We start from the raw sequence: 23,449 nt of genomic DNA, 5'->3' as shown, positions 1-23,449 counted from the left end.
TTCGTGCTTGCTTGCGATTTATTGTTTGCCTCATCATCAGTATAATCACCTTATACCAAATCTAAATCTATGTCGTCATCCCATGAAAGGAAATCTTTATGTTTAGAAGACATTTTCAGTAAATTCCATGAATTCCGACGTTCACTATGACTTAAGGGAGTCCAAATGAATATTAAAATGACATTCGAAAATTTGCTGCGTCGGAGGTTAAAAGAACAATTATACATTTTGAGTTGTTTGCACTTAACATGTCTTGATAATGTTGCTATTTTAAACAAAACATGGTAACATTTTAATTCTATTAAAAGACCGGTCTTTTGTACATGCACATACGTGCGATAAACAACGGCAATTTAACCCTGGCGAAACAACCGGCAATTAATATTCATCAAAGAGTCCGATAATTGGGTGCCCGTTTGACATACTGCGTAATAATAAGACTAATTAATGATTGATTTTGAGATCAACAACGCAACAATTAAACGAATAGGTACTTGTTTATTTAACATAATATAATTTGAATCCGAAAAAACGTAACGCGTTAAACAAGCGAAATCCCTCGCAATCGATATCGTGTAGCCGCATTATCGCTACACAGGGACCAATCGATCGAGATTATCAAATCTCGCGCACCGGTTTATTATCGCTACACCGGGACCAATCGATCGAGATTAAAGTATAGGTCCCTGATCTCGCGCACCGGTTTATTTTGCGTGCTGTAACGGGATATCGCGAGGTTGCTAATCCCTTTGTTTGTATAGGTCCCTGGTTACATGTAGTTAACAAATTTTGAAAGAACAATTATAATAATAATTAAAATCATAATAAATTTATTGTGCGCGGATTGTATTAGCATATACATGTAAGCATAGTTAATGTGTCTGGCCAATTAAGTTTGTTTCCCGCCCATAGTGTATGTATTTCACACATAAACAAGGTCGCGTAAATATGTTTTCGCACATACAAGTGGCCAAGGCTCCAGCATATGATGGATTTATAAATTAATTGCATGTTGATTTTGCTATTATATTTAAGCTGAGAAAATTAGCAGTTTGAAGCTACATCGATAATCAAGACGGTGACGACGTATTTGTTGTTTTGTTAATTATCAGCTTATTATAACTATTGTTTGAATATGCGTATATAAACAAGTTCTATTTTGATCATATTATACAGTTAATATCGCTACTAATTAACCGATAATCTCGTATATTCCAATTTTGAAGCAAATGCTGGTAAATATTTACGATACACAAACATTCTCGATATTTCCTTTAGTATCAAATACATTTTGGCATTTGTTACTATTTATAGAGATGATGAAATAAAGTCTAATCGAGGCGTTTTTCCACTGAACACGCAATTTACGCCTGACGTGATGTTCATGTATTTATACAACATAAAATACACCCAAACTTTCCAAACGACGTTCTACATGTCTGCATAATTTTCGCGCGCTTTTTATGAAACAAAGGATATTTTAGCACTGTTTATTTGACACTAGAATTTGCCAAAGGTCGCGTTAGCATTAAAATTCGGAAGTGTGTTTCGGATTACAAATTTAATAATGATAAGCGAACGAAACATTAACAGTTGCGCGTAATTAATTCTACGCTACACATACATGTATGTACATGTTGGTGGATATCTTTTCACTCGATTCGCCGCGTACGTATGCGGCGAATTTACTCCGCGAAAGTACGCGAGGTAAATACAGACTCAGCGTCGATGCGCTGATCGATGCCGAGTGCCACGGCGATACGCCGCGTCAACACACGATTCGGCCGCCGCGTACTAATAATCTGGCCGTGGTGTAGCCGCAGATTTTGTTTGTGCCGCTTTTGCTGTACTGTAGGTGCAATTTCTGGTGAGTACAATGCGAAATATTATAAACCAAGCCATCCATAACACCGCAGGTGTATTTGTCATTCTAAACAAATGATATTAAGAACTTCGAAATGTAATTAACAAACCAGCGTATCCGAAAACGACTGTCCGAAAACATGTCGCGATACATCATTTGCAAATGTAACTAAATATGCATATCGTTTGACTGCAGAAAATGAAAACCAGTAACCAGTATATACGCAGTCAATATATAATTTGATTAACATATTGTTTTAAAATATGATATTGCAGTGCTTTACTTTGCCAGTGCCTGCTCATGTCAGTGCCAGCCGCTTACCAATCAGAAATCAATTAATAAAATCGGTACCAAGCGCAAATGTCCGGAATGCCGACGATGCTATAACAATATTCGTTCTGAAATGATCCCGCACTAAAAGAATTTTGTCCCTACCCCCACCCGCCTTAAACAAACTCATCGGATTTACATTCACCTCAAAATCAACCCTGGACGGCTCAAATCCGGATTTCCGGAATAATCCGGAAAATTGACACCCCTGGATACTCTATGAAAAATTATATGGCAAAGCAGAAAGCCGCCTGCCAAACGACCCACCCATTTGCAGCAAAAGGTGTCACATCAAGAGATGGACATATAAAAATAATCAGAAAAGAAAACCTGTTGACACAAAATTGACGACTAAAAAAACACATCAACCCAACCAGTCACGCACCTTCTCGCTGAGAGCATTGTATTTGATCCCGAGCTCATCCCGTTCAGCGCGACTCGCTGCCAAAAGGTCTTCAACGCGATTAAGCTCAGATGAGAGGAGCCGGTTCTCTTCCTGCAACTGCTGTGGTGTTGGTGTCGACATCGCTAGCGGCGTCTTTCGCTCATCCGACGCAAGGTTCTTGGTGATGATTTCGCGGATGCGCGCTGGTATTTTCGCTGACCTGTTTCCTTCACCCCGTACCGTGTAGTCTTCTGTATCACGGTCCCTCAGAACGGAGTCCTCCAATTTCTGAAAATCACAATAATTTATTTTTAATTATAGCCTTGGTCAGGGAAAACTTTTTTTTTTTTAATTAACTCCAATTCTACGAGACTCATTAAGTAACAAGTATTTTATCCTGTTTTTTTATTGTCGATAGTTGGTCGTTTGCTATAAAGAAAGGACCTTATAATTTAGATTAGAATTTTCTCCATCTGATGCGATTGGTGTAACACTTGTTTTTATTCACCCGTTTAAGCAGTGAAACACAACTTTTATCTCACCCATATTTTTAACATCATACTCTGAATCTACGCATAAAATAAATGTGACTCCACATACTGCTACAAAACTGATGCGTCATTTTTGTCTCTGGTGCTTGGTGCTACAGACTTCAAGGCATAGAAGCAGAGAATTATTGTAACAGAACGATAAGTAACAAGCCTGAACCCTGCAGGACTGATACAACACTTTATATAGAAAGATTCAGTTGAAAATTGTTTTTGCTACAGTGCATGGGAAAACACTTACAGATTCAGCTGGGTACATGTATTTGTTACCACTTCTTTTTCAGGATACCATGATTGCATTTAGGTCCAAATTATAGGGGCATGATTAAAGAACCTCCACAGGAAAAAGCAATACCCCATTTAAAGGATTCGATTAAACTCTTCAGTTGTAAATAGATTCATAAAAGTAAATAACAATTTGTACAATTAGCTAGAAATGAAACTGTAGGAAATCCTCTAAAAATATGAGAAATAACACCCCTGAAATAAGCTCAACTAAACTATTAACCCTTTGCATGCTGGGAAATTTGTCGTCTGCTAAAATGTCGTCTGCTGAATTTGTAAAATAAGCATTTTCTTCATTTTTTTTCAAAGAATACTATCAGAATAGCAAACAGTTTGGATCCAGATGAGACGCCACGTTCACACAACGTGGCGTCTCATCTGGATCCAAACTGTTTGCAAAGGCCTTTAAAATTCGGTTCCCGCACTGAAAGGGTTAATACATGAAAATATTATTATTTAGATTGAACCTCTCTGTGACAGCGAAAGATAAAATTAAGTCATCAGAATCTCTTTAGAAAAGGAACACTTTTTTTTCGTGTTAATTGTATTTATTTTATCAAAAAGGCTAAAAACGAAATTTTCATAAATTATGCTGATACCTAAGGTTTGAATATTCTTTAACAAATTATCTTTTAAGATATTATGGCACAAGGAAGTGATTCATTAAGTTTTTTAATTAAGTAAAGGCAATTTGGTCATAGCTAGGCGTATATAAAAAATATGCATACCCATTACTCTTTGCAAATAAAACATAGATTAATATGTTCAAGTATAACTTAATCTTGGCACATAAATTGGTTTTCACGATAATCAAGGATCTATCAATATCCAATTTATGCCTTAAATGATCCAGAAAATTAGCCGAGATATCTGATTGTCATAATAAACATGTGAACATGATAATTATAGGGCAATCTTTGCAATATCAGTATTAACCCTTTGCATGCTGGGAAATTTGTCGTCTGCTAAAATGTCATCTGCTGAATTTCTAAAATTAGCATTTTCTTCATTTTTTTTTCAAAGAATACTATCAGAATAGCAAACAGTTTGGATCCAGATGAGACGCCACATTCTGTGGCGTCTCATTTGGATCCAAACTGTTTGCAAAGGCCTTCAAAATTCGGTTCCAGCACTGAAAGAGTTAACCATGATGCATGGTTTACAACTTTACATGTGGTTAATATAATGTCACGTGCTTGCCCAGGCTAAACATATCGATCTAACTGGTTATGTTAGATGTTTATGGTATTTGTTTCTTCAGTTGTCTTAATGAATGAATTCAAAATTTCAAATACCGTAGGTTTCCACGTATAGCGCGCAGTGTTTTACCTCCAAAATTCAAATTAAAAAGCTGGTGCGCGCTATACATTGATACAACGCCATCCTGGCTGCTAGATTGGTAAAAAACATGTTGTGTAATCGTAAATAATCAAAATAGCCGCCATGTTTTTTTCCAGAAAACTACCACCCTATAATCGTACAGACTGAGGGGCCATTGTCGAAACAACTGGTAGATATGAATGCGGTAGAAGAAGTTTTGGTAAAAAATAAATATGTTTGAATAAACTTGCGGACATTTTTTTGTTTGTGTTTACACTTCTTAATGGATGAATTCCGATGGGGATTGTTGTCCACATTCCGGAGAGCAGGCAAGGGTAGGTGCGAACGAGGTCTTTTTTGCATGTACGGTAGGTGTGAAAGGGGGTCATTTTTCACTTCGTAATTGGCAGATGTTATTGAGTAATATGTGCCACGACTTGTTAAGACGCTAATTGACATTTGAGACACTAATTGACACTTGAGAACGTGAAGATATGCAAATTCATTTTGTGTGTATAAATATTGAATGTTGAACAGTGGTGTACCTCAACAACTGTATCCCCGTCTCCCATGCCACATTCAAATTTACCGGTAATGCCCATGCTTTCCCCCCGAGGAAAAATTACACAATGTACACTATTCTTACTTTCTCACGTTTTCACGAAATGCACGTGGACTGTTAATCTTTTGCTAGAAAATTACAAAATTGTAAAAAAAAGTATAGTGCTATGCAACCCATGCTCCTAATCATAATGACGCTTCCTATTTTGAATGCCTAATTAAGCTTTCCAATGCCCCTGATTATAGGATATTGTGCAATAGTAAAATGGCGGCCATTTTCAGTCCGATTAGGTGGTTTTATTGTCTTTAAATATTTTTTTCTCCATTTTTGCATTTAAAAAACAGCCTGCGCGCTATACACGGGTGCGCGCTATATGTGGAAACCTACGGTAACCAGTTTTCACTTTGTTTAGTTTTATCACGGACAACACTTTCCGCTTCTAAGATATTTTTTGTTTCAAGAAAGTCTCTCCTTAGTAGAAATCTAGTTTAGGCAGAAAGTGTGGTCCCGGATCAGCCTGTGCTGACAGCACAGGTAATCTGGGACAACACTTTACGCACATGCATTAAACCCCCTTTTCACAGAGCAGAGCCCATATAAAAAAGCGGCATAATGCGAGTCTATAAAACACATCATATACAAGTCTGAGGTACACAATGTACAATTGTACATACATTACATTTCATACAGTTTCAAAATACATGTTTGTAATATGTCTTTACATGCTTAAGAAGAAATATGATAAGACGTGGGTAGAATCGGTACCAAGATATGGAAATTAGGCCTCCATATTTGTGATCAAAATTCCTAAGTGATTATTTATTATCATAAGCATATCTATCCCATATTTTACACAGATTATATGCACTTACAAAAATATCTAAACAAGGTTTTAATTAAGGATATAATCTTAAATACATACTTGATTAAGGTGTTTATCTGTAGTCCACACTGGCAGTGTTTAAACAGATCTTAAAGTACAGTATTTTTAAGAAGATTCATATAAGGTAATGGAAAAATAAAAACTGGTGTACAGCCTTCAATGAAAACCACCGACTCATCAGTTTTTCTCAGAATCTTATAAATATTATATTCTGTTATAAAAATCAAACAAAAGAATTTTATGACAGTGTTACTCTCAATTAAACTCTCTGAACCATTATGATTATATATTTATGAAGAAATGGTCTACATTATATAAACGCTCTCAATTCTGTGGAACATATAAAAATTGTCGCTCGGAAAATTACCTCATTCTTTAAAATTAAATTTTTACACTCTCAACAAAAAACTTTCAATTTGCTGAATAAACGCCGAGCAATAATGGGTGATTTATTACTCAACTGAGACGTATGATGATTGAGTTATGGTATACATGAACAGAGTGTGAACAAATGACTAATTAATTATTTAACATTACACCATCCAGTTTAATGCTGGGCAAGGCAAAATTTAACAATGTGTTTTCAACCAATATGACAAAATGGTTAAACATTCTGGAAATGTTAATTTCGTTACTCATAAAATTATTGATCTCAAATTTATTTAATATTCAAAACTTTTTAAAAGCTAAAATATTATCGTGTATAAAACATTTTCAAATTCACTGTTACGGGAGTAAACGAAGACATATACCAATTTCATGTAATAATTGTTAGGAATCCTAACAATGACTTTACAACTTTTTGTACAATCCTAACAATCATTATAATTTATAAGAAATTTTTATAGGCCCTCTTTTATCCTACATTCAGTGAACAAAATATGCACAAAGTGAAACGTCAGCTGAACAAGCTGAATAAAATTATGTCTTAATCTCACATCATAACGTGTATCCCACCCCTGATACATGAATACATAACCTTTTCAACACTTCAAATACAGGAATACATAACCTTTTTAACAAACAAACACTTCCATTGTAAATCATTATACTATACACGAAGTGCCAATGTTTGCAAGTTGGTACATTCAATTATTCAAGATCATAAGTGGATGATATTGACACAGCGGCGTAGATTTTATACCCCTCTCTTTAACTTTAATACAGTAATTGAAAATGCCTATAAGTGTCATGTTTACTTTTGAAAAATTCTGATATTGGAAACTTTTATTGAGGCCATGAAATACATTGATTTAACAGTTTTCGCAACAAAAGCAATATAAAATGTGATACATTCTGAAGTTTATACAATAAACTGACTCCTGGTACTGAATGGACTTTAAAAATCTAAAAATCTTATACACATGTATCAATTTAACATTACAAACTTTTTGCAGTTTAGGATTAGGTTCATAAAATTTTAATGATTTAGTACCCGGAAACTCGCATAAAAACACAGCACAACATATCCCTTTACTGTCATTTTCAGCATTTATTTGGGATTAACTATTTTATGGCATGTCCTCTATAACAATAAGTAACACATTGTTATTGAAAATGTGTTACTTTTTTATGTTATTAAATGAAAACAATTTATTTCATCAAGACAACATCATGAAAGTAATGAAAACCAAAAATGAAATACTTGATTTAATGAAAAATCACACGTACATTCATTGTAATCAAACACATACAGCAAAAATTGAAAGGGTCAAAAGGCACATCTCTGTCACTTAGTGCTGGTAGCATTTATTGAGGCTAGAGGGGTGGATAGCTAAGACTCTTTTTTACAATAAATGCTTTGTAGGATTAAAGGCTTACTGTTTAGTCAAGGCATGAACACCACAAACATTTCATAAGCAAGACACAGTAAATTAATCTAGTATAATCGTCTTAAAAATGATCAACTGTGAGTTTTCTAAAACATAGACCTTTGTTGGAAATGGCAATGACCATGCAAGATCTTGGTTCAGAGTTAATGATACTACGTAGTCAATCATAATTTCATAATTGCCCATTCTATGCTTCCAAATGTAATAGTTAGTATAATTGAGTCATATTAACAAATCTGTTCCTTGCATGCTTCTTGTTCATACTTACTTCTAAAAACAAGAGATGTGTTCGTCAGAAACACAATGCCACCTACTGCGCCGCTTTGAAATAAAAAAATTATTTATCATTTGGCAGGTATAGAAATCATCTCCCTTTAAAGCTTATTACTTCCCTTGAATTTGTTCAATCCAACCGAGGGAAGGGGGGGGGGGGTCTGTAGACAATCGAAAATGAGCAAGTCAGAAATCACTGACTACCAAGGCCTGTGGTTTATCAAAGAGATCATAGCCAGAGAGCATCATGTATCTATGGACATAAGTCCACAGGTATGTAATGAACCCTACCGTTCAAATTAGCACAGGAAAAAAATGATACTTATATCATTTATAAAAAACCTTTGACCAATAAATCATTTCAGTTATAAACATAAATAATCAAAATAAAAAAAACTGTACAGTAACTGTGAAAAGAACTTTAATTCTTGGTAAGGAAATATATAATCTGAGATTTATAATTATATAAATTACTTCCCTTGAAAATAATTGTCTCTAACAAATCTCTATTTTTAGTAGCAAATAATTAAAAGCCACTACCGTAACTGTAGGTTCACCACTGAAAATGTGCAGCTCCATGAGATACACATGCATGCCAAATATCAAGTTGCTATGTTCAATATTGAATAATTATCCCCTTTAAAGCTCATTACTTCCCTTGGATTTGTATTTTTGACCTTAGACCTTGAAGGATGACCTTGACCTTTAACAACGATGTGTTTGTCACAGAAACACAATGCCGCCTAGTGCGCCGCTTTGATTTATATAAAAAAAAAATATAATTTGGCAGGTCAGATAATTATGTCCATTTAAAGCTCATTACTTCCATTGATTTGTTTTTTCGACCCCGTGACCTAGTTTTTGATCCAGCATGACCCATATTCAAACTTGACCTAGATATTGTCTAGATACAACTTATGACCAAGTTTCATAAAGATCGGATGAAAACTATTTGAATAAGTGAGCGGACACGAAAAGTGTGACAGACTGACAGACAGACTGACAGTGCGAAAACTATATACCCCCTTTTCTTCAAAAGGGGGCATAATAAAAAAAACAGTCACAGCTCATCCAAATTTGTTTAAAATATTATCAGGTGCAGAGGTTCCTTGAACAAAGGTATTTGACTTGCAACTTTCTGTCAGTATTTTGATGTGTATACCATACAATTTAATACAGTTCATTTGTTTATGGAAATATTATACTCCATATATGGTTATATAAATCTGTCATGATACTGATGTTTGCTATTTTTGCAATTATAAAATTACAAGTAAATATTTAATTAAGTTTCTTTATAATTAGTTCAATGCAACAATACTGTTTGATTTGCATACAATTTCATTGCATGAAACTGTATGAAACTGATTGATATTTGTGCAGATGTTTGTCGCAGATGCTGTTGGAGGACACATTGTAAAGGTTCCACTGATTTAGAAATGTTTTTTGCAGATGAGGATTTTTTGTTTGCGAATAGACACAACATCCATAACCATGTACCCTTTGCAAGAATATTACTATGATTTATATTTCATAGTTTGCATGTTCCTCTATTAACTCACGCACAGACAGTGACAGGGAACCAAATAAAATAATTTTGGAGTCTTTTGTTTTTGTCAATGTGTTCAAGCATAATGATTTGTGGCACATTTTTGGGATCCACAAACGTTCGGACATTCTGATCTTGCGAAACCAGGTATGTGTATTTGACGTACCTGTGCTAAACAAATAAGGAAATCAACTGATTTTGTTTTTAATTCAAAGATGATTTTAAAGGAGTCTGACGGACCCCCCTGGGCCTGACGCAAAAACAAGGAGTCAGAGTCTCATTTTAAGGAGTCTCGGACTCCTGTGAGTGTCGCTGCTTAACTAGAATGAGAATGTTAGTATGGGAAGATGTTTTATTTTGTCGAGAAAAAAGTTCAATTTTGTTTCTTAAAATAACAGACAATTGACAGTAATGCGTCTGTATGATGTGACAACTTAAAATGTGCGCTGTTGTCATTACCAGATAGTCTACAACATCCTGCTCATCGTCAGGGAAAAGCTTTTTACGAGCCGAAGGATAAATTTCTTCAGGGGACAAAACTCTGTCCTCCATCATTCGAAGAATTGCAGCCTCTCGGTGCAAACTTTCCTTCAAAATGGCAAGACTGGGGCTTCTAAGCCCAGGGTCTTTTACTGGAGGTGAACTCCTTCTATCACCAAACGAAGCCATCTCTCTGCATCAGATTAAAATGCAGAGGAACATGAAATCGGCACATGCAAAACGTTGTTAACTTTCACTTCCTTGTTTTTACCGGATATGGGGTCCGAATATATCCGATTTCACTTCCGTTCTAATTTGTAAATGGGTTGCTACGATACCGTGTGTAAGCAATCGCCGAAAAGTAAAAACAGTAAACATTGTACTTGTACAAACAATTAAATGATTGCGGTATATTAACACACGTTTTATGAGTTGAGATTGCTTCTTTTTGTCCTATATCCAAAACAAGATAATAATCGTAGACATGTACGGTATGCCTAGCTCAGTAGCTGAAAAAATATAACGAACAAATAGTGGCCTACTGAGTATATTATACATGCACCTCCTATTGGTCTACGGTATGCGAAATGACAACATTGAATAACAAAAGTTATTAACCTGTATAACTCGTTCAAGACGTTGCTCCCTCTCTGGCTCGCTATACGACATTGGCTCCCTTGTGAAACAAAACAGACTCACAATCTCTTGTTGTTAATTCCGGTCAAATTTTCTGTTCCGACGCAATTGTGTCATGGATCTTACACAAAACAGCACGAACGAAGACCCTCCACTATACTAGCCTTGTGTCACAAACAGGCGTATATGGCAATCTGTACAGGTACTCAATACACGTTTAATGGTATGTGCTCTAAACATACTAACGAAGTCCAATATAGGCGTATTGAGGTGATGTTTACCACGAACAGTTGTCGCCCTTGTCCAAGGCAAGTTCGAGCAAGAACCTATGTTCGGCGCGACCGAAGTACTTTGATAACGTGAACTTGAAATTTTAATATTGAGAAACTAAATTAATCATACGATTGTTCGGTAGAGAGGAAAAGGCAATTATAGTGTTGATTTTGTATTATGTTTCAACGTCGACCCGTACGGATGGCTAATGTTAGCGGATTCCGTATTTGGCTCTCACATTTTGTTTGGAGCGACATAATTTATTATTCTCGAGCAAACAATAACCCGATACTATTGACGTATCTTCGCGTTATGAAAATGGTTCCTGCATATATATTGATGACTTGTCACATTCATTTTATGTTACATCTACTATAGGATTCGAAACACTATAAGGATACTTGTCGTGTAAAGGTCGCACGTAAAACAATGTTTAACTCCCCAGAAAAATCATATGTATCAAGTACTTAAAACCATATACTATTTTGTTAATGAACTCTTTATAAATGCCGTAAAACTATAAAACATAAAATCGATCTTTTGTGCGTGAGCCAAACCTCAATCACAGACTCTTACAATGATCCCGTGAGCCAAACCTCAATCACGGACTCTCACACTGATCACATGAGCCAAACCTCAATCACAGACTCTCACACTGATCACGTGAGCCAAATATCAATCACGGACTCTCACACAGATCACGAGAGCCAAACCTCAATCCCAGACTCTCACAATGATGACGTGAGCCAAACCTCAATCACGGACTCTCACACTGATCACGTGAGCCGAACATCAATCACGGACTCTCACACTGATCATTTTTATCAGTTTTAGTTTAGCTGCAGAATCAGTAAATACATGCCTTTGGCTACATGCTAAACACATACCGGTATACAAAAAGACGATCACACTCAGTAAATACTCAACAACAACCATCATGACCATATCACATATTTTAATAATTAAATTAATACGCATTTAACTAATTGGTAAACATATTAAGTGTTAGCAAGTAGCAACAAAGTAGCTAACTAGCGAGGTTAGCATTTATTCTGAAAATAATATGTATATACGTGTAACTTTAAAAATATTTCTGAACTGTCGAGTTTCAACACTGTGCATCATAGATGTGAACTTGTTGACAGTTTTAAACGATTTGTTAACTTTACTCTTAATTCTTAAATCACGATATTGCGTACATATACATTAGATATGATATTCTAAACCCTGTTGCTGCTACACAACTTTTATTCCTGTTTTCACTCACAATGTTATTGTATCTACCATTTTCAATTTCAGAGCTTGTGAGCTTCTCAAAATCAAAACTTTAAGTTGTGTCATTTATAAACAGAATAAATAGGAGAGTAGAAAGGGCTCCCCTTGCTTGATCTCTTATGACATATCAAATAATTGTGATTTGTTATCAGTATCTATAACCCAGGATTTGGCACTATGATAGATTGACTTTAGTATATGTAGCATCTTTCAACTTTCATCCGGCTGAACTAATTTTCCCCACCATACATCATGAACGACCGTGTCAAATGCTTTTTCATAATCTATAAATGCGCAATAGAGGTTCATATTACTCGCTCAAACGTTTTTAATTATACAGTGTAGTATAACAATTCAATCAACATGAACATTCAACATGAATAGTCATGAACATTTTACGAGGATTGAAATGGCTGATGGTTATCAAATGGTATGCTTGATAGACTTATTAATTTTTAATTGCATTTACCGATCATTATGGAACAATAAATATTGTCCGCATAAACATAAGGTTAAATGCTAAGGAATGGAGCCGCGCTCTGGTAAACGGGGCTTAATGCATATGCGAAAATTATCGTCCCATATTAGGCTGTGCAGTCCGTACAGGCTCACCAGGGACGACACTATCCGCTTCGTTTATGAGAGACTTGCTGTAAAAGAAAATTCCATAAAGCGGAGGCTGTCAACCCTGATAAGCCCGACTGCGGACTGCACAGGCTAATCTGGGACGATACTTTTAACACAAGCATTAATACCGGTTTTCCCATTTTAACCGCAGAAGGATCATCATACGAAAGGCATACAGAAACCCTTAAAGTGAGATTATACGATTTTTTATATGTGTTAAATTGTAATATATTGATAACATATGTTACAATAACACAAAAAAGGGCAAGAAAAATTAAACATTGAAGACGAATTTCATAAAATGCAGCAAAAACAAATTAACGCCCAAGCCGATTGTGACGAAGATATTACGTACATATTTTCCTACAACAACCGAAGCATTCGTCTTTGTGGTTAGTGTTCGTGTGTCGTATGAATAGATATTGTTGCAGGAATTTAAAATGAACCGTAAAACTTAATTTAGATTCACATCGTATGCATGATTTACATGCTGGCGAATTCGTCGGCACATACATTTTCGATTTCAGAATTAAATATCTGGCTTATTTCGCATTTTCGACACATGTTCTTCTTAACTTTTATTTTAATTTATATTGAAATATATGTTTAATAAGTTTTTTACACATTTTTTTATAAATTAATAAATATTTGACAAAATCGTATAATTTCGCTTTAACTGTAGGTGCAGAATTGGTCGACCCGGCGGGGAAGAGGACAACGACAACGAGCGAGGCATGGTATAGCCTAAAGGGGTGATAACCCTGGGTAATTGTTAGGGTTAAGGTAAGGGGTCGGGTGAAGGTTAGGGTTAAGGCTAACCCTTACACAAACCCGACCCCTAACCATACCCCTAACCCTCTAACCACCCATGCGCATTACAATACCATGCCTCGCTCGTTGTCGTTGTCCTCTTCCCTAACAATTCCTTCTGTGAGAGTGCAATATTTCAACTTTGTCAGGGACAAGAATTGAATGCATATGCACATACCAGTTTTTGGCATATCTACATTTGGGACAATCTTTGTATATCAGAACGTGTCAATAATTCTGGGCTAAAACGTCCTCCTTAAAGTTTTAAGTGGTCCGTTATCTATTCCGGTATTTGTGCCAGATTTGATCAAAGGTGTTTATTGAAAATGTCTGTATTGCTAATGTCTAACAGTCTATGCATACAGTGTTTATGAAATGACATTATATTTTTGGGATCGTGCGCAATATTTGTTATAAACAACAATTGAAATCGTTCGGCATACGTCAGCAAATCTTAAAATTGTCTGTACGCGTATATGTTTTACACACTATAAGCAAATAAAATACTATGTATACAATTACGTAATATATACGTATTCGTAACTTTGCCAGAATAATATTTTTATTTTATTTAAACGTTGCCAGAGTCATTCACGTTGTTATAACGTTAGCACTTCAACCATTTACATGTAAAATAGTCATAATATCACTGTGTGCACCATTCACGTTCGACAAGAATATACATTTCAAGGATGAACTAGTTATAATATACTATTGTTGTTTTTTGTTCATGCGGTAATTTGTCTTGTTAGATAAAGTTGATAAAAAGGGAAAGTCAATATAGAAAAAAAGAGTTTCAATGCGATTGTTAAATCGTGAATTATGAAACATGTAAAACAAATCCCCTTCGTTGCTGAAGCAGCGATGTTAACAATTAAACACCTAGGGGTTGTCAATTGATGATGCTACCTTGAAGAACTATGAAAAACAAAGCGATTATATATAAATATGAGCCTTGTTTTGGGAAAAATGGGCTTAATGCATGAGCGTTATGTGTTGTCCCAGATTAGACAGTGCAGTAAACACAGGCTTATCAAGAACGATACTTTCCGCCTTTACTGGATTTTCACTAAGAAGATACTTCCTTTAAACTAAAAATACCTTAACCCTTTGCATGCTGGGAAATTTGTCGTCTGCTAAAATGTCGTCTGCTGAATTTCTAAAATTAGCATTTTCTTCGATTTTTTTCAAAGAATACTATCAGAATAGCAAACAGTTTGGATCCTGATGAGACGCCGGATCCTGATGAGACGCCACGTTCTGTGGCGTCTCATCTGGATCCAAACTGTTTGCAAAGGCCTTCAAAATTCGGTTCCCGCACTGAAAGGGTTAAAATCGGGGAGTGTCGTCCCTGATAAGCCTGCGCGTACTGCACAGACTCATCAGCGACGACGCTTTACATACATGCATTAAACCCCGTTTTCCAAGAGCGAGACCCATACAGTTTTAAACAAGAATATCTACGAGTAGAAATAACGTCATTTACACAACTCCATCCGGATTTGTTTATTACTATGTGGCATGATACTGACTACTGTTTCTTACACAGACTGTCATTGACCATCCCAACGTTTTGTTTCGGGCCAATCAATGCCCACACATTCAAGACCTTAGTTAAAGTAAATTTGCATTCGTCTGCTAAAACATTTACATTTGCGCAGACAATAAATATCATCTGCAATGCTGCCAAGTTATTTAAACAGTGCAGTGTTTATTGTTCGGTAGCATTAAATCCCAAGAGGGGCAGGTGCGAACTCAACAATGATTTGCACGTGATTACATTCTGTTACGTGCGACAGGTCATTTACCGATAAGAAACTCTAATGCATTTTATAAGAATTTGGAAATGAATCTGTCGAATGAATGCTTTTGAACTGAAAATGTACACATTCCTTCAGCATTGATCAATGTTTCATTTCCCCAAGTAACATAGAGTTTAAATGCATTTGTCAGCAGTAAAAAACACTTCCAACTGCACAATATGATGCATCAATGGCACGGAGAATTAGATAGACGAGCACATTTGGGCATTTCCATGGGTCTTTGCAGTCCGCACAGGCTAATCAGAGACGACTATTTTCGCCTAAACTGGATTTCCGCTAAGAATATACTTTTTTTTTCAAATTTAAATTACAAAGTGGAAAGTGTTGTCCCTGATAAGCCCATGGGACTGCAAAAGTAGTAAGACGCATTTCATCAGAGTGAGAATCATTTTCAAATGTCCATAATAATTAAGTACACCGCTTTCTTCAAATTAAATCTCCAAGCCATTAATCAGTGTGAGAAAGAGCTGTTTCGAATCAAATAAGCACCACTCCTGAATATTATTCATCAAACAAAACGCTTTTAGAAATCGTTTGCAATAATATTTTATTTTTATTTTATTATTTTTAATATTTTACGCGGATATATAAAACGTGTCTGTGCGGTGACGAACATCAATTTATTCAGAAACTACATCATATATTCTGAAATTATTTTTAACTATACCGGTGCATAATTGGTATCATATGTCAATTAATGAAAAGCGCTAAATAAAGCATGTTCTTTTGTTGTATTATTCGAACCATTGGCTTTAAATCATGCCGAATTAGGGTTAAATCCGTCAACACTGTTGATATTGGACAGAACAGAACATATTTTATTCACGTAAACTTAACAGTTTTTTTGTGTTATATACATATGCATACTTATAATAATTAATATAACAGGATTATACAATGCAGTATGGGTCATTAGTTAGATGTTGTATGCATGTTTCCACAAGATGGGTCCGTCAAACAAGTCAGCCACAGGGTCCAGTTTTCTGAGCGTTCTTAGACGTACGCAAACATTTTAAATAAATGGAAGGATCTTCTTTTGAAAAACATTATGTTAATAGCAATTCACAGCGTCTTCAAATTCATTTAATACATAACACGAACCTATGACTATATGTTAATTAGTACAATTTAATTAAGAATGTGATTTGAAAACGTGTGCGAAAGCCTAAGAACTGCGTAAGTAGATTAGATTAAAACAAGACTCGGCGTTTTTAAATTTCTTCAAACATCGTCAAAGAAACCTCGCCTCGAGCTAATTTATACCACCGGCAGTCAAAATACAATTGGCTCGATTTTCTTTTTAATTTATAATAGAAGGGAGATAACTTTTATAAACACGCAAGCTGAAAGGGATCGTTACAGTCGGAGTTCTTCGCGTTTTTAAGAGAACAACTTTGTCAATTAGATAAATGTCCGGTCATAATAATACATAAATAAAATGCATTCATATAAATGAGAGAGAAAGAAGCTAACAAAATGGTGCATGTCAACAAAGAGACAAGCTTCCATTCGACAAACAATTTACAAAAATAAACTGCATTAGCAATGCATTAATGAGAGGTTTTACTGATCTTTACTGATTTACTGAAAACATGTTAACGTCTTTGTGAACTCGTATACGTATAAAAGCACTTTCCATTGTAATAGTAAATTTATAGTCATTGCGGTTTGACGTCTTACCATTAAAGAGAACGGATTTTGTATCAAAAGTCTTCATTGATAAGCAGACTTTTAAACGTGTATTCAACCGCGCACATGTTTCTTAAGGGCATAATCTTTCAATTTATGGACGCTTAATTCCTTAAGAAGTTAAAACTTTTTATTTCGCTACCATTTAGCAAACAATTGTTTGAAAATGAGATTAGTCGCGATGAAAATTTAACACGAGGTACATATGGAACATCAAAAATATTGACCAAAGAGGTGTTTGAATCATATAGTAAAACGTGCAGATGTCAGGCACTTATAGTGACTGACCCGTAGGGAGAAATTACAAAATAATGTGATTAAAGGGACTTTTTCGCAGTTTGTCATAAAGAAAATTTTCAAGCATGGATAATCATAGTTGCAAAATTTAATGCACGCATATATTTAGACAGGCAAAACAAAATAACATCTAACACATAAAGACAAAACAATGACTGACGTGAGTGACCGAGGTTGTTTTTCAGAATGTGTTAATACTGTTTCTTCCCCCATAACCCCACCCACACATCTTACAATACGGAATCCGTGAATGTTTTTGGAATACCTGGAAAAACATATGGGCCATGCTCTGTGAAAAAGGGGGTTTAATGCATATGCGTAAAGTGTAGCCTGTGAAATCCGCACATGCTAATCAGGGACGACACTTTCCGCTTTTATGGTATATTTCGTTAAAAGAAAGTCTCTTGTTAGCAAAAATCAAGTTTAGGCATTAAACCCTCTTTTCACAGAGAATGGCTCATATATTTCCTCCCACATGTTCCAACTTCGTAAAATAACCAAAAATATTTGTATCGAACACTCAAACATCTCCAGCTCCTGTCTGAAACAATAGATGTGCAGAAATTTCGTCCTTGATTAGACTGTGCGGACTTCACAGGCTAATCTGGGAAGACTCTGTACGAACATGCATTTAACCTTGTTTTCACAGAAGGAAGTTCATTTTTATATCAAACCGACAGAACACGAAACCAAACTTTTACACTTTTCTCATAGGGAAACGAAGTTCATAATTTGAAGATAAGAAAAATCAAAGCGACAAAGTCATATTCCAATGTCAGAAAATTCGGTTTACAATTTCAACACAACAAATAAAAAACTAAAAAAAGCAACAACAAAAAAACACTACAGATAAGACAAACAATGACTTTTAACACGAATCCTATTTCACGAAGAAGAAAGGAACAAAATGAATTGACTTAATTTTTAAAACCTTTCAAATTTACGCTTATAAGCTAAAGGTAGTGCACCTCTAATGGGCACATATCCAAATATAATCTGATTAATTATTTTCTTAATCAGCATCATTTCACTGAACTACATGCAAATTTGTAGGTAGGCTTTCCATGCTTTTTAAAAAAATATACCGATTTTTTCAAAACCACCCCCACGCTCGGCTTTTGTCCAGTTTATTTTCACCCCTGGGGTATATAAAAGTTCCATAATTCATTCAAATTTCCAAATATGGGCATGCAGTTGGTGTGTACAGATGCTGTAAAGGTGTTTAAAGTTTAAACAAGATGAAATAAGTATTCTTTTACAGACATTTATTTTTTACAAATTTTTATTTATGGAAGAGCACCATGAAATGTAAGTGATTTCAGCAAAGTAAAAATTGGGTCGGTTAAAAACAAAGTGTCATAAAATTCAAAATAGTATCATTTAAGTCATATTTTAAACTTAGTTTTTATAGAAACACTATATACAGCAAAAATACCAAGAACTAGACAGATTTACTGTTTACTTTTTGAAATAAAAATAAAAATGCAACATGCATGGTTCGTATTTTTAACAGTAAATCACCCAATTTCGCCATAACGTTGTTTTAATTTTAATAATTGAAAAATGTGCATAAAAATTGCAACATATTTAACAATAAATATAGCTTATATGCCATATTAAATCAAATTACGTTTGAAAATAAATAAAACGCGTCGCAAAAAAGTATACGTCGTCGGCAGGATTCGAACCTGCGCGGGAATATCCCAAAAGATTTCTAGTCTATCGCCTTAACCACTAGGCTACGGCACCTAATAGTAGGCTCTTCAACCTTCGAAGAAATCGCGGGAAATCATTAGAGGTGCACTACCTTAACTGTAATGTCTTAATTATTGGAATTCGCTTACAACAAAAAAAATGATTCAAATAGTATCGATGAAGGTTTATGTTTCAAACTAATGCCAGCAAAATTGTACTCGGTATTAGACTCAAATTAATTAGAAAGTAAGCACAAAATACATACTTACGTAACTATTATTGTGTTCTACGTTTCGGTAAAACTTTAAGAAAAACAATGAATGTGTGCCTTGGTTTTGCAAAATCAATGAATATAATTGTTTAATTACATTCAAAATAACATCATATATTTAACAGAATTGTTCAATCGTTTGTTTCACACACGATATATACGTTCATATTGCATGTATATACAAATTGCATACTTGAATGCATACAGCGTATTCAATATTTTAATTCACCCTAAAAATCCAATATTTTATAAAGTTCTTATAAACGTACTGCGCCACATACAGCTAAAAAATGCATTTTTTTTTACGCAAAATATAAATACATAAAAAGTTATATAAATTAACCTGCATCTGGAAACACGATGCGTAAAGTGTTGTCTCAGATTAGACCCTGCAGTCAACACAGACTTAACAGATACGACACTCTCCACTTGTATGGTATTTTCAGTTTAAAGAAAAATCTCATCTTAGCAAAAATCCAGTTTAATCGGGAAGTGTTTTCCCTGGTTCGCCTGTGCGGACCAGTCTGTGACGAAACATTACGCACATGCATGAAGCTCCGTTTTCCCAGATCGAGTCTCAAATATACATTGTCTCCGAATTTCAAGAATCTTTTTGTAACTTGTTTATTAAGATAAAGCAAATTTGTGACATAGTCGGCTAATGGCCTGTAAAATGGAATTTAAAAACCACTTCCAACAAACACCTATAGTATTATACAGATGAGCAGTCGTCAGAAAAAAAGGAAAGTGAAATAAAAAAACATGCATACCTCTTTGCGGATGTCAAACAAGACACGTTCGAACAATTCCCAATCACACTGATAAGTGATCGATACAACGAGAACTTACCTTAAGGTCAGTTTACAATCGTGCATTGATTATTGATTAAATAATAAACAGGCATATCTTGAAATGCCTATTATATTTAAATCCTCTGCAATCGATTTTGGGTGAGCGCGAAGGTTTTACTTAAGTCATGCTTTAAAGTTCAATACGTCTGATTGATATATGCCGCTAAAGCCGCGAGTACGCAATTCTTGAAATAAAAAACTGATTTTAATTGCATGTGTAATCTAATGTTATTCTTTTTATGATTAAATCGCGCATTCGAAGAAGGTCATATTAAGGCTGAAGGTTGTTTAGTCATCGGATTGTTAGTTTAAATAGCGTTCGCGATGCTGGTGAAAGATTATCTCGTAAGGTTTGTTCCTTCACATGTTGCATGTAACGCTCTGATCCTGAAGGGAGGATTGAGGGTATACCATTAATATTGTAATTGTGAATACCAAGCAAGTGGCTGTAGGATAAGCGCGAAATTCGGTACGTTTAACCTCATCTAGGTCAACCGGGTTCTCGCTTGTTTCATATGAGTTTGGTAACAATATCAATAACTCCTCTCTCGGTTTTTCGCCCTATCCCATCCAACCCCCATCACAGGAAGAAACAAACAATTTAAAAAAGTCATTATAAATAGCTAGAAATAACAGATATAAAACCGACACATCCAAACGCACAAGATGCAGGGGCACGGCAACACACACTGTTTTCTCTTACCACGGAATTTAGAAGGAATTTAGACTGTTAAAACTTCAAAACACACACGCATACACATGCGACGATTCTCCGGTAGCTTATTAAACTTTGATCATCGTATCTCATGGCAGACAACATAAATAGTACATCACTGCAAACTTACTGTAGTCTATAATGTTTCTATACATGTACTAAAAAATGTGCTTTGGTGTCCGTACCTAAATTCGTATTTTCATTATTTAAATTATGTTATAAAATTTTGATTAATTATAGTTTACAGTCTTGGTCATCTATTCTTCTATGTGCTTTTATGCATAGTTATACATAATAATGAAGACTTTCCATGGCTGGTTCTTGATCACAAGTTAAAACAAAAGCATTGAGCCTGACCCAAGATTTTCTTCACGTCATTTTACCTTTAGGTTACTTTTATAAACAAACATGTCGGACGGCCAAAATGTTGCCTTGCGAGTCAGCCAGGTAATTTTAATTATTATAACAATACAACACGTTTTATTATAGCGGTAATATCCTTGAGGTGTATATGAATATATCGCATCTATTTCAATTTAATAATTCGCGTGACACGATTGTGCTACGTTTAAAGCGAATTAAAATTTGCACAAAAATTATAATCAAAACCGAAAGTAACGGTTACAAACCACTCTTATATTTAGTCAAATCTATTTTTAACCAGGTTTTCTGAAGGAAAAAAACTGGTTATTTGATTGGCGAATGTCGGCGGGCGGGCGGGCTGGTGGGCTGGCGGGCGGAACAAGCTTGTTTGGGCCATAACTTTGTCGTTCATTGCGAGATTTTTAAATCATTTGGTAGTTGCAACAATACAACCCCCAGCTGTATTGACCCTCCGGGTCGCTAAGCTCAGAGCATTCAAGAAGAACTAAATCATTTGGCACATTTGTTCACCATCATTAGACGGTGTGTCGCGCGAAAGAATTACGTTGATATCTCCAAGGTCAAGGTCGCCACAACTAAAATTTTTATGTATTTCGAATCAAAGGGGGTTAATTTTAAACAATCAGTTCAGTTTGACTTGTCTCCATTTATCAGACTTTTTTTTCAAATTGAAAACCTGGTTTTGTGACAATTTTGTCCTTTGTTTATAATTAACTGCATAATCGGTCTGGCAACAATTGTTATAATGCAAAATTCACCACACACAATTTTATTCTGGACGTATTTACTTACAATGAAGGGTTTTCATGCATGTGCTCAAAACCACTGATCAATGCTGATTATGAATACTAATAAAATAAGTGAAATAATAAAATGAAGTAAATTCATTTTTCTCTCCCTCTTGTTAAGTTTATTTTGATCAAAACACATTTTTCTAGTGTATATCAGTTTTCTCCCTCTTACACTTCATTAAGCAGTCACCTTACATCTTATAACTTGAGCATTTCCTACAGAACATATGACCAAAGGCCTTGTTTTCATTAGATCACTAGTTGTTATTCTTCAATCTTGCAGACAAGATGTACAACAGCTTATCTCTGATGTTGTAGCATCAGTTTTTGCCTTGGTTAGTCACAAAAAAACAGTCTATAAAATCTAAATCAGAATTTTGAATGTAATCTTTTGATGATTTAATTTAGTAAATAAATATAATGAAAATGAAAATAATTCAATTACTTAAATGATTCTAGCATAATTTGTTTTTTAGTCATTCACTATGAAAAGTTATTGATACATTGGCTGATATTTTCAAGTTTTTTATGCCTTCATCAGTTGATAGTTCCCTTTAAATTTCTTCCAAAAGTTGGCAAGGATGACCACTAGAAACATTTTTCACAAAAGGTCACAGATTAGCTAATGGAGCCCACAAACAAGTATTACAGGACAAGAAGATAGCTGTTAAGTGCTGTTCATGTTTAATGTTTAAGTTGGATGCTGCAGAACTTGACACAGAGATTCTGTCCATGACTAAAAACCAGCTATCAAAACTCTTCAAGTATCACCAGGTAAGATGTAGATAGGCAGTGATTTTTAGGGCTTTTTTGTGCAGGGCTTTTATTCTTTATTTTGGGAAAGGGCCTGGCCTTCCATTTTGTGGAAACAATTATCGACAAAACTGGAAAAGGAGAAGAAATTTCTCGAAGTAACATTTAAATTCATGAAAAATTTTCCATAATTTTAAAGAAATTCTTTAAGGGGGAGGGGCCTTTTTTAGGGGGGAAGAGGCTTTCAT

General features: G+C 35.0%; 2 protein-coding genes across 10 annotated transcripts in view; one reads left to right on the top strand and one right to left on the bottom strand.

The window, feature by feature from the left end:
* LOC127831651 (rootletin-like) overlaps positions 1 to 23,449 on the bottom strand; it is a 169,092-nt gene that overhangs the window by 132,650 nt on the left and 12,993 nt on the right. For all 8 annotated transcript variants that reach the window (XM_052356662.1, XM_052356663.1, XM_052356665.1 and 5 more), the window contains exon 2: positions 2,580 to 2,867. In XM_052356662.1, coding sequence (XP_052212622.1) covers positions 2,580 to 2,867 — 288 coding nt within the window. The remainder of the gene's footprint in view (positions 1 to 2,579; positions 2,868 to 23,449) is intronic.
* LOC127831655 (peroxisome biogenesis factor 2-like) overlaps positions 21,663 to 23,449 on the top strand; it is a 35,799-nt gene continuing 34,012 nt past the window's right edge. For both annotated transcript variants that reach the window (XR_008026427.1, XM_052356678.1), the window contains exons 1-2: positions 21,663 to 21,720; positions 23,145 to 23,222. Coding sequence is in view for 1 of the 2 variants with exons in the window: in XM_052356678.1 (XP_052212638.1) it covers positions 21,682 to 21,720; positions 23,145 to 23,222 (117 nt within the window). In the remaining variant the exon portion in view is untranslated. The remainder of the gene's footprint in view (positions 21,721 to 23,144; positions 23,223 to 23,449) is intronic.

Source organism: Dreissena polymorpha, chromosome 5 (genome assembly GCF_020536995.1).
Source record: "Dreissena polymorpha isolate Duluth1 chromosome 5, UMN_Dpol_1.0, whole genome shotgun sequence".
Lineage (NCBI taxonomy): Eukaryota > Metazoa > Mollusca > Bivalvia > Myida > Dreissenidae > Dreissena > Dreissena polymorpha.
The sequence above is the reverse complement of the archived record's forward strand: the minus strand, read 5'-3'. Positions and strand labels throughout refer to the sequence as shown.